Source organism: Thermobia domestica, chromosome 15 (genome assembly GCF_964235325.1).
Source record: "Thermobia domestica chromosome 15, izTheDome1.hap1.1, whole genome shotgun sequence".
Classification (NCBI taxonomy): Eukaryota; Metazoa; Arthropoda; class Insecta; order Zygentoma; family Lepismatidae; genus Thermobia; species Thermobia domestica.
In genome coordinates, this window is record NC_137468.1 from 165050078 (window position 1) to 165062985 (window position 12908).

The following is a 12908-nucleotide window of genomic DNA, read 5'->3' on the forward strand; positions in this document are numbered from 1 at the left end:
CGTAGTCTACCACTTCTTTGCTTTTTTTTTTTTTTTTTTGTCTACATTATCTAATGCCTTTAAGCACAGATTTGTTACACAATATATCACATAGTTGGTGCACATATGAAGTTCTGTGGATATCCTTTTGTACTATTACTAGTTACTTGCGTGTTTGATGCAATGTAGGTTACTCTTCAGTCTCTACAATATTCTTTCATAATCTCATAAAGAGAGCTTGGAATTTGCAGTGCTTGTAACTGCTTAAATAAGGATGGCGACCATAAATTTTCGAAGGTTCCACTGATATCCACATATTTGGTATTTCTCAATTTTGCCTTGTTTAATTAGGTATAGTTGCCTTTTTTATTGCTGTTTTGTGTATATTTATTTTTTTCTAAAACTTTGTTGCAGTTAATCGTTTTCTGTCCTTCTATTTTTGATGATTTGGTTATTAATGTTCTTTTAAACAGTTTACGTATTATGTTTAATAGGCACAAAGACTATGATTCAGAATCTTCATTTTTGCTTATATATATATGGGTGTGGGTGTGTAAGTAAGTAAGTAAGCTTGTTTGTTGGTTACTTTCTCAATTTTTTGATCGTCTTTTGATAAAATTTTCATTTATGTACTCATGTTTTTCTGTACTTCGCTCTCATTTCCTGGATCGTCCTGTGGTAAGAGTCTTTCAACAAAGTATTTTATTGTGGTTTCTTATCCTTTGGTAAAACTTCCATCTCCTTTTCTTAAAATAGAAAGAGTTGCAGGTTTGTTTACTTTCTCGCGTTTTATTTTGTATGGTTCATTCCATTTGTCCAGTCATATTATTATTCAAATACGATTTCGAGCTATTTTCTTTCACTTCCTGTACCTTCTTTTGATATTCTTCTTTCAGTTCTTTGTATTTCCATGTATTTCCTTAATCTTGATTGTTTTAACTGTTGTTTCCACAGAGTTTTCTCACTCTTCTTGTTTTCGAATTTAGATTTTGCAACTCTCCATTCCAGAATTTTTTTTTTTTTAAATAAATGCTTTTATTTTAGTTGAATTTCCTTACAGTTACCACGTTACTGAATGGAACCAATATAAACTTACAATTGTACTCTCATCTTTTACTTATTTCTACTAGTTATAGTAAAAGTACACGTTACAGTGTTTCCTTTCTTCGTATAATATTATTACCATCGTTGATCAATCGATCCACTAAATATAAGTAGTTATAACTGCTACTAAAGGAAATCAAACTGATGTTAATCAACCATTGAATAGAAAACCTGAAGAACGATAAACATTCTTGTCTCAAATCCAAAATACTAACGCTTCTCAGCATTACGTAATATCCCCATATATATATATATATATATATATATTATCACCTTAATATCCAACAACTTCTCAATTAGATTTACAGAGTAAGATAAGTATACACTTCCGTATAATTTCAGTTATACAATAGATCTTAATTTCTTGTATTATTGTATTATTTCTTATTTGTTTTCAGACCTCCGCAGCGCTCTCAGAAAGAGCAATTTCATGGCCAGTTACCAGATGGAACATTCGATTTTACAGAAGACGCTGTTCTTTTGATGAAAGGTATTCAAGCTCTTGGTGGGAAGTACGGTCTGCAAATTCCAATCCTCTTCCTTCGTGGATCGAAAAGCAACAAAATTCGAGAAAATCTATTGAAGCACGAATTGCATGGAAAAGGGAAGGAAAAGCCGGAGGAGTGGTGGAAAGGATTAGGTAAAGTATATTTTATCTATCGTAAGGGAACTGTGCTCGTATTAATTCTAATATTAGTGCACATATATTTATGTGGATGATACTCGGTGCTGCATGACAATAAGTGTCAAACTCCTGTGCATTTATTAGAAATAACTGCAGTGAAAACCGATGTGCTGATTTGCCCATCATTCAACTAAATACGCCGTAGTCAGTCTTAGTCGTTTATGAGCTGTAAAGACAGAGAGCTGAGTTCAGCATAAGAACAAAAGAGTTACAGATTTGTATGAAAACGAGAAATTGAGGAAAAATTTTCCTGAAAACAAGAAATTGAGGAAAAATTTTCCTGAAAACAAGAAATTGAGGAAAAATTTTCTATTTCTGTATTGGCATTTTCAAAGACAATAGCTAGTCGTAACATTAATACTGATAAAACATTGAAAGTGAATTATTATGAAAGTGTTAAAGATATATCCTTATTGGATAGGGTACTTAAAAGTCTAACGAACACACAGCACCAATTATTTTTCAAAATGGCCGCCTTTGGCCTTCACAGTCCTTAAGTCTCTGTGATCATTATAGTATAGTATCTATAGTATTACGCACTGTCTCTATAGGGAAATCCGCTACTACCTTCACCAGGGAACGTTTCAGATTGTCAATATTGGCATATCTCTTACAGACCATGCCGTCAAGCACTGACCACAACTTGTAGTCCAACGGGTTGAGGTCATCTGCCACCAGGCCAATAGTGTGGAGCAATGAAGTCCGAGACATTTCTCCAGAACCACTCCTGGGTAGAATGTGCCTTGTGGGTTGGTGCGGAATCCTGTTGGGAAGTCCAATATTGGTTCCTGAACAAAATGTCACTCAAAGGCTTCACAACAAGAGTTCAAAACATTATTTTCGTACACTCTGGCTGACATTTTCACCCCTTTTCCACAAAATTCAGCTTTGTGGTGCCATCATACGCCACTCCCCACCAAACCATGACTGAGGCCGGATGATGACCCCTCTGAATCTTCGGGGTTTCTTCCAAGCTTCTTGGGAAGTTGAAGCATACACGGTCATTTTGTCGATTGAAAGCTTCCTCAATGTTGAGTATCTTTTCATCTGTGAAAAGAATTCTCCTGTGCCCATTGTTTGCGTAACGCTGCAATAGGCGTTTTGCTTTTATCACCCTTTGCTCTTTTAGACGTACATTGAGAAAGTGACTTACTTCGCCAGTAAGCCTTCAACTCCAGGTCACTTCTTTACGCACGAGACATTGACATTTTGGAAATGATCAGCTCACGAGAAAGCACTGACTGCTTTGGTACAGGATTTCTCCGAATGCAGGCCGCCATTACTTGGAATAACTTTTTGCATCTTAGGCTGCGTGGGCGGCCTTGCCTTGGGCGATCGTCAACTGTCCCAGTCTCTGTGAATCGCTTGATGGACCGATCCACGAAAGATTTGCTAATATTCAACTTTTTAAGTGTTGTGAATATCACGGGGGCTGATTGACCCACTATATGAAGAGCTCTTACTGCCACAGGATTTTCGTAATCGCCCCACTCCATAGCTACACTTTCACGAACACACTTTCTCTATGACAGCTCAACTCACAAGGCCTACTCCACCCTCTTGCTTAGGCGGGTTGACCGCGATCTTGAAAACCGTTTGTACACCCTGCCTCAGAGTTTATGTCTATTTATGATATGACTATATTAGTAATTTTGTGATTTAAGCAAGGGATATATTTTTTTCCTCCACTTCCTTTGTCTTTGCCAAATATTTTGATCTTATCGGCAGACGCAACTGCCCATTCTGGGAAATCTCTCTCCTATTTTTTCAGATCTCTTTCTCTTCCTATGTTATCCTTCCCTATTTAGGTACGGGGTGGGCCTTTTGGACCTGAGTTCTGGCTAACCATTTCAGGTCTGTTTTCTTCTCTTCTTTTTTTCTTTCTTTGTTAACCATAACTGAAAGAAATAAGATTTAATAGTGCATGATCTACAAATCACACAAACATAATAAATAACATACATACAAAAAATATAACATTCACAAATCACATGTTAACTAATAATAAAACATTATTAAAAGAAAGATCTTTTAAATTATTACATTGATTCTTTCAATTTCAAGGGGGCGCGGTGGCTCAGTGGTAGAGCATTCACCTCCGGTGCTTGGGGTCCCTGGTTCGATCCCAGCTTGCGCCGTGTGGACTTTGTGGTGGACAAACACCGTGCTCGGAGGTTTTCTCGGGGTTCTCCCGTTTCCTCCCACTTTCTTCATTCCACCATTTCATTCATTTCTCATCATCACCGTCTCCTTTAGCCTAACCGGCATAACCGTGGGACGTAAAACTTAAAAATTTCATTTCATTTTCTTTCAATTTCACCTGTGTGTTAGTTTATTTATTTGAATATATTTAATTTCCCTCCTGTGTTGAAACATTTGACGATTATTATTTATTTTTATACTTGTTTTTACTTATAAAACTTATTTGGTTTCTCACCTGTTTTAGATTAATCAATAAAATTTTTGTTACTTATGAAACCCATTTGGTTTCACCTGTATTATAGTTTGTAAGTCAATGACTTAATATTTATTTTCTTGTCGTTCCTCCGTACCGTTTCTATTTACTATAGTTTGTTCTGTTAAAATTGGACTTCCGATCCTGTTGCTACTAACTGAGTGGTCCTCCACTAATTTCGGGGTTGTTGACTTTAACTCTTCATTTCAAAATAATACACTAGACACATACACACTACACTGGACTAACCACGAACACAAAACACTATATGCAACTTGAGTACCATTATTATTATACAACTTTCTGTTCATTATGGAACGTTCCAATTATTTCACTTAATTATGTCTTCTTCGCGCTAGATCTAGACTTATTAGTGCTTAATTTATTTCTGATATTTTAGTGCAAATTTTGTTTAAGCCTTTTCTATAGTCCTCTTTACGTATCAGTTCTATTATTCCGTGTTCTTCCTGAATATTCCGTAGATTGACTCTTAAATCTTGATCTTCCTCTGGTAAGATCACATTCTGGCAGTAAAAAACCAAGTGATCCGGATTTTGAATCTCTCCACAATCGCATTTGTCGGAGTCTAATAAGCCAATTTTTGTAAAAGTTGTGCGATAAGGTCAGTGTCCTGACAGGAACTGTATTGTATGTCTGTTTAGCTCAAGACCTCCTAGTTTTAATCTTTGTTTTATATTTGGGAATATTTCGTAGACTCTTCTGGCTTTCGTACTATTATTCCAATTCTCTTGCCATTTTTCTTTTAAAATTCTCTCTAAGTCGTCACGTGTTAAAATTAAAACGTTACTCTTCCCATTTTATCGTTATCACCTTTTTTCAACTAATATCTACCAACGGATCTTAAAATTGCTAAATGCAATGGTTCGATACTTAAGATTATCTTTAAGGCTTCTACCAGTGTAGCTGCCATGTAGCTGCCAATGCTACTGTCATACGTAATAAAACTGCTCTTTGAGCACTGTCAATTCTTTGATGGCTCTTAATATTTTGCGTTAGTCTATGTCCCCAAGCGCTTGATCCGTACGAAGCGATTGCCACAAAAAATCATCTTATAGTATAACTAGCAATGTCTAGCGGAAAGTTTATATTCTTTCGCCATTATGTAAAATATCTTGTTTGCTACACTAATTACTTCTTCTTTTTGACGTTGGAGGTGTGTTTCAAACTTAAAGGCCTCGTCCAACCATACTTCTAGGTATTTAAAGACCTCAACCCTTGAAATTGATTTTGAATCAATCTTGATTGTCGGATTCCTCTTTATTCTTTCACATGCCAAGATATATTTAGTTTTCTCAAAAGAAATGCTCAATTTAACTGACTTGCACCAATCAGGTAAATTATTCATTACTGTTTTTGCCTTATTTTCTATTTCCGCTCTTGTTCTTGCATTCACAACTATGGCGAGGTCATCGGCATATGCTACCACTCCTGCTGTTTCTTGTAAATTATTTAGTCTCTCGAGACCCGGCTGTAGTAATATATCCCACAATAGAGGGCCTAGGACAGAGCCCTGTGGACATCCTTTCGTAATTTTCTTTTCTATTTTTAATCCTTGCACTGTATATAATACTACTCTGTTTGTACAATAATTTTTTATTATTTTCAAAATATTATTATTTATATTCAAACTTCTTAATTCTTTGAACATTGCTGGCCACCAAAGATTGTCAAAGGCGCCAGCATTATCTACAGATATTATTATAGTGTACCTTTCTCCATTTTCTTTGGTTCCTTCTGTGATGGCTAGTAATCTATTAATTGCCTCTGTAGTTCTCTTATTTTTCCTGAAACCGTATTGCAACTGGCAATTACTTTGGTCTCCTCTGTTATATTTTATTCTGTTTACGAGTATTTTCTAGATTTTGCCCAGAATATCCAAGAGGCAAACAGGTCTATATGATTTTGGTGTGTTCATCAAACCTAGCTTGTGCTTTTGCAATATTATTAGGTTACGGTTTTTCCAATTTTTTGGGAAAAATACACAGCTGTAAGCATTTATTATATAGTCTTGTTAGATATGGCGTCCATAACTGTTGATTTTGTATAAATAGTTTAGTTTTAAGACCATCCGGGCCAGGTGCCTTATTATTTTTAAGATCCTTAATTATTGTTTCTATTTCTATATTTGAAATAAATATTTCTTGTAGATTATCTGGTTCTGCTGGGTGAAAGCTTTGCTGGTTTAGTTTCTTTTCGTAACTATTTTAAGGGCATTCCCCAAGGTTTACACTCAATTTTTCTGTAACAAACCTCAACCAAGCTTTTCTTCTTCTCGTCTTGGATTGTATTTATGTATTCGTTTTTAATTTGTAAATACTGAAAAAAATCTAACTTCTTTTAGGTTTGGATTGTTTGTCCTTTAATATTGTCTTCTCTTTGCTTTCATTATTTCTTCAGTACCTGAAGATTAATGTTTCAGAAGAAATTACTATTTTTTTGGTTTCTGTTTATTTTTATGGTTTTTTTTTTTTTTTTTTTTTTTTTACCGCATCCATTGCACCTTTCTCTATATCTTTTATTATATTATTAAGCTCGATTTCATTTGTACATTCTATGTTTGGTAATTTAATTGACTTGTTAAAAATTTCCCAGTTGAACCATTTTACATTTTATGGTAGATTGTAATCATAATCCATTGTATCTTCCTTAACAGTATGTTCTATATCAAATCTGATTACCGGATGATTCCTTGTCGATTACTTTCCAGTTTGATGTAACATCTAGAGTTCTTCGAACTACTCTTAAAGAATCCATCACACACACTGCCAACGATGTGGAAGGCACCAAATACCCGTAGCCTCACTATGAGCTAACCTTTTGCTTTCACGGCGCACTACTGTTGCAATGTCTCAACATGTTCAAAAGCGTGCTCTACGCAATGACTCATTCAGTTTTGGTATGAGGTCGAAATCATAAGGTGATAATGGTGGTGGAGTCTCGAGTTTTTCCCATTCCCATCGTGCAAAATTATTCTGTACACACGCTGCTGTATGAGCTGTAGCGTTGTCATAAAGGATGAGTGTCTTGTGTAGACGTTCAGGGCTTTTCTCCCGAATAGCCCGATGTAGGTGTCGTCGCATAAAAGTGCGGGAGTAGTACAGTGCGTTCACAGTTTGTCTATGCTGGAAGAAATGGTGAAAAGTCATCCCTCTAATATCATACGCTACGATGGCCATTAACTTTGCAAGAGGATTGCAGTGGAATTTTTGTCTGCGTGGTGAGTTTGGATGACACTATTCCGTTCCGCTTAAAGGAAAGGAAAGGAAAAAAGAAAAGAAAAGAAAAGAAAACCCTGCGCTAACCCTTGTAGAAATAATAGTACCATAAAATCAATAGATATGCCTTTATTTAATTCAAAGAATTACAAACAGTTTTCAGAAAGCATAGTTTTAACACAGCATCAGTGCCCTGAAAGAACATTCATTCAGAAAAACTTAATAGGTTGTAAAAAATTCTTTACTAATCTGGATGAAACCTCATCTGTCTATGAAATCGTAGCACACACATTAGAGTGCTGGGTGTCTATTGGTCACGAAAGTCACGAATGTCACGAAAAAGTCACGAAATCAGAAAACGGTCATGAAAGTCAAGAAAAAGTCACGAAATTTAGCTTTTGGGTCACGATTTTTATAACTGTACAAATGTAAGTAGAGATTGGAAAATCTTTTTCTATAAAACGTCAAAATTCACCGCCAAAATTGCCTATGGTCGACTTTAGACGCTACAAAATCGCAAGCAAAGCACGTTTCTATCGCATGAATGAAAATTCGGCCTAATTCGCACCCAAATTCGCTCTTGAGAATGCTACGAAATTTTGTGATTCAGTAAAGAAAAGGTCACGAAAAAGTCACGAAATTTCATTTTGAAATTTTAGTAGAGACCCTGGAGTAAAATATTCATGTTATCAAATACAATATCACAATATTGGGCCTTCCAGAAAACCTCAAATATACAAACTATAACATCGATAACGTCAAATTGCTCAAAAAATCTTCATTAATCATAGAATGACAAGCATAGGAGACTTTTTATTAATATTTTTATCTGAGGGAATAAAAATTAAATTTAGACATGGGCACTTTGGACAAAAGCTGGAGTAACATTGATACTTTCACGTAGATCAACAACAACAAAGATTTGAAATAGGTATTTTGTGGAGCGTCAAGATTTTTTTTTTTTTTATTATTATTATTTGTAAGTTTAAATATTAAATTCTACATCCTATCCCCTCCAGGGACTTAGTATTGAATACTGACAGCTGTCAGCAAAAATTCGATGTTAATGTCAATTATAATAATTTGTAGGAGCAATGTGGGTACATTTTCATTTGGTTACATAGGCTGGACAACTTTTTGTCAAACATATTCTTACCCTTTCTGATTGTTAACGCTCCAGTATCAAATGGCTCAAGATATGTATGTGGAACTTTGATAATAAACAAATGTATAAATACATCTTAAATTATTTTGTTTTGGTAAATTACCAATGTGTGAAACGGTGTAGATTTCTATATAAAATAATAGTCTAAAATTGTCTGGCTAATTGATGTCCGAGGTAAAAATAATTATATTGATAGCCTATCTGGTAGGTCAGTGATAGATGAGTTAGATTTTCTTCGTCAGTCGATTGACCAATTATTCTGCTTTTTTACACTCTTATACATACACAATGGTAAATAAATAATCTGAAATTCGCTTATTTTTAGCAGCGGTTTAATGTTGGTAACTTGTTATTGTGCTTTTATCTAGCTGAGTGTTACTGTGTCTCTTTTATAGGAAGACTGCTAATACGAGAAGGCTATTTAGAAGAACAAAGCTGTAACTTTTTGTATAATGGTTATCGCCAAAATTCTTTCCCTGGAGTGACAGTAGCAGTGTCAAGAGAAGGAGAAAATTTCTTAAAACAGTAAGTAAAGGTTGAAACGTACATAAGCTTCCACGACTCCACCGTTTAGGAAACTTTTTTGCACTCATCCTCATAAGATATATATATATAATATGTATGTTTGTGCTTCTTTGGCATAACGTTTGTTCTCGTAATGTTTTACTCCAATGTATTGCAATAGTTTGTTTTAATTGATATTTAGATGCCCAAGTTTGCTTTTTAGGAAACGTTAACTTCTATTTGCTAATCCTTGTTTCCCTCTGAATTATTGTATTGCAATTAATTAAGCTTAAGATTCATAGATTAAAAATTGTGCTATATGAAGGGAACATAATGGATAAGTTAGCTTTTCTACGAAGAATTTATGTTGATCCATGACCCTTCAGTTTATAGCAGGCAATATAATGCTTCTTAAGTTTCTGTTTCCGTTCCACCAGTTCTTCTATCATTACTCACCTCTAGAAACTGCTTGTCTCCTTTAGCCGGTAGGACAGTAATGTTTATTCGAAACAAAGAAGAATACAAGGTAACTTGGCATTAACAATGAAAAAAAAAATTACTTTTTAAAGGTATGCCGTAGAATTTTATATTGCATAGTGTGCCAAAAACTGAAAAAAAAAAAAAAAGAAAGAAAGAAAAAGCACTGCTGTAAAACATAATCAGAGGATGTTAAGTTAATTCCATTTTATTTCGGTTTTGCCTTACGGGTAATCGTCATGCATACGTGACATATAGAGGAAGAAATGTAGAAAGAAGGATAAAAACTTCCTTTGTTCATGGGTGGTGTTATATAAAACGAAATTATCATGTAGTCAGTTTCGCCATTATATATATGAAATGAATGAAATGAAAATGTCTTTATTGAAGCGGGCGAGGTTCAGCCATGGCTGCTCTACCACCTAACCCTTGTCAAAAGTATATATATAACTAGTAATAAAATATGAGGAAATTATTATTTATTGAGCGTGTTGAACACCTTACAATATTTCAAATTACTCATCTAGTATAAAAAAAAAAATAAAAAAAAGTAATAATGCTAATAATAACATAAATGAAAAGTAGAAAACCGGGTCATTACATCGATTGCAGCAAAATAGAAACTACGTAACTGCACGATGAAAGAAAACTTTAGCACAAACCATCTTAACGCAGCGTACATCTGGCTAAGGGAACTTGTAAATAAAAGTTACTATTTATATCCAAGATTTTGGTTCCTTCTCATTACTTATTTTAACTGTATTGAAGATCCATAATTCGTCCATTTTCTCTTGAAAATCTTATTACAGTAAAATCTATCTTTAGCGGAATCGAAATGTCCATTAAAGATATTCTTCCAGTTAACGAAAGTAGACCTATGAAAAAAAAAAATAAAATAAAATAATAAAAAACATCCATGTAATGAGCATCATCATCATCATAGGTAATCTGCCATTATTGGCAGGTCACTTGCCGCAACAGAGTAGCATCCATGCTCCACTGTCTTCAGCTAGCTTCTTCTCTTCACATATGATTTTTGTTTTGATACCATCCATCAATTGTAACCTCCTTCGTCTCCCCCTCTCTTTCCTGCCATCATACTTTCTAGCACGCCACTAATGATACAGTTCTTTCTTATCATGCAACAAGCGCCATATCATCTGCAAACCGTGCACATCTAATCATTCTCCCTCCTACCGAAATGCCGTTTCCATTACGTAGGCTCTTTTCTACTATCTCTTTTAGATAGTTATTAAATATGTTGGCAAGAGACAGACTCTTCCAATTACACTATCCTCTACAATTTTCTCCCCTATTCTAACAGTACGTTCATATATAAGTTTCTTGCAAGTCTCCGATCTTTCCATTCTAACCCAACCTTCTTTAGAACTCCCAATAATTATTCCCAATTTACAATAATAATAATAATAATAATAATAATAATAATAATAATAATAATAATAATAATAATAATAATAATAAAGTCTTTTTCTAGATCAATAAATACAACATTCACCTCTCTCCCTTTTTCTACAAACCTTTCACTGATTACCCTTAATAATCCAATAGCATCTCTTGTAACCTTGCCTCGCCTGAACCCGAACTATTGTTTTTCAACTTTTTCATTTGTTCTTCCATACAACCTTTTGTGTAGTATTCGAAGTTTTTTGCTGCATGCGATATGAGACTAATAGTTCTATACTTCACATCTCTCTTTGGTTTCGATTTCTTAGCCATCGGTATCATGATTATCTGCAGGAAATCTTTTGGCCACTTTCCTGTTCCATATATTACATTTCTGAGTCGGAACAATTTTTGTTTTGCCCTTGTCTCCCATATATTATCTATCCCGCTTGCCTTTCCGTCCCTAATCTGATATAGCTTTCTCAAATTCATCCCGAAGAATACTAAACCCTTTATCATCCTCGTGATTTCAGTTTCTACTTCAGCATCTAGGCCACACGGTCTATCCGTACTCTTATACAAGTTCTCAACATATTCTTTCAATATTGTTAAGATTCCACTTTTCCCGCTGACTACCTTCCCATTTTTATTTTCCAGTGCCATTATAATACCCCCCTGTTTCCTCCGAAGTTCCTTAGATTTCACTTTATTATACATTTCTTCATATTTCTCAATTCTTTCTAATTCTTTTATGTCCTTGCACTTTCTTTTGTAAAACTCTTCCCTTGCTCTTTCTATTCCTTATTTCCACATCATGTTGACTGTCCTTTCATTGCCTAAGTAAAACATTCTATATCCTTCACTGCTGAACACCTTTTCATCTAACTACACAAACTCCTACCAAGTCTAAATTATTTTGTTTCATTTCTTCTTTGACTTTCTAACTTCCCTCCCAGTAAAATGCTTCGTACGTCCCAATCCTAAACCTTTAACTCTTGCTTATCTTCCCCACATTGTTACTCTCCCGTCCAATAGTCCTTCCCAAGACATTCCCTCCCCGGATATCCGATTGCGAGGATATTTTACCTCCTGAACTATATTTTGACCGGCTAAAGACTTCTAAAATGTAATTGCGCTACTGAATTTTTCTAAGTCCTTTTACATTGTCAATTTGGCAACAACGCATTCGAAATAATAGGAAGGGAAGTCATGAAGAAAAAATGAGACTTCCGAACACAACTCACAGTTCACTGTTTGAAATACGTAGCTTCTCTTTTGTTACTTATTGCATTCGTTCTTTTAAAATGAAGTAGTACTTTGACAAATGCAGAAAACTTTGTTGTAAGTAAAACGCACAGCTTTTTGACCATAAATATCATTAAAAGAAACAAAGAGGGTTGTTGTGGAATTCAATTCATTATCTATCTGTACAACTGAAGGAAAGCTTTGCAGTTCTTTCAACAGCTACGCAGTTTGTTTCCTTTTGTGGGGATTCAACACTTTTGAACCTGGTTCGAATCCCACTCGGTGGTTTATTTATATTTCGTAACTTCACAGTTATTCTTGCCTTACAGTTCTATAGTATATATATATATATATATATATATATATATATTACACGAGGGTGATTGACAACTTTCGAACCTATCCAAAAATCGCACAGGGGTAAAGTCGTATCAAAGTCGCACAGGGGTAAAACTGCTATATTCCAGTGTGATTCCTCCTTAGTGTAAATTTCTTCTTACATTGATCCACAAAATATTCGGAAATCTGAAAATAAATCCGGAATTTTAGTGTTCAGGAAATCACAATCAGCCATAATAATTCCCTCAACACTACTAGAATGTAGTTATTATTATTATTATTATTATTATTATTATTATTATTATTATTATTATT

The 12908-nt window shown here is 34.6% G+C and overlaps 1 protein-coding gene across 4 annotated transcripts in view; it reads left to right on the top strand.

The window, feature by feature from the left end:
• The window catches only part of LOC145671337 (bifunctional 3'-5' exonuclease/ATP-dependent helicase WRN-like), a 141657-nt gene that overhangs the window by 79857 nt on the left and 48892 nt on the right, over nucleotides 1-12908 (top strand). For all 4 annotated transcript variants that reach the window (XM_081740352.1, XM_081740354.1, XM_081740353.1 and 1 more), the window contains exons 12-13: nucleotides 1482-1723; nucleotides 9020-9149. In XM_081740352.1, the coding sequence (XP_081596478.1) occupies nucleotides 1482-1723; nucleotides 9020-9149 (372 nt within the window). The remainder of the gene's footprint in view (nucleotides 1-1481; nucleotides 1724-9019; nucleotides 9150-12908) is intronic.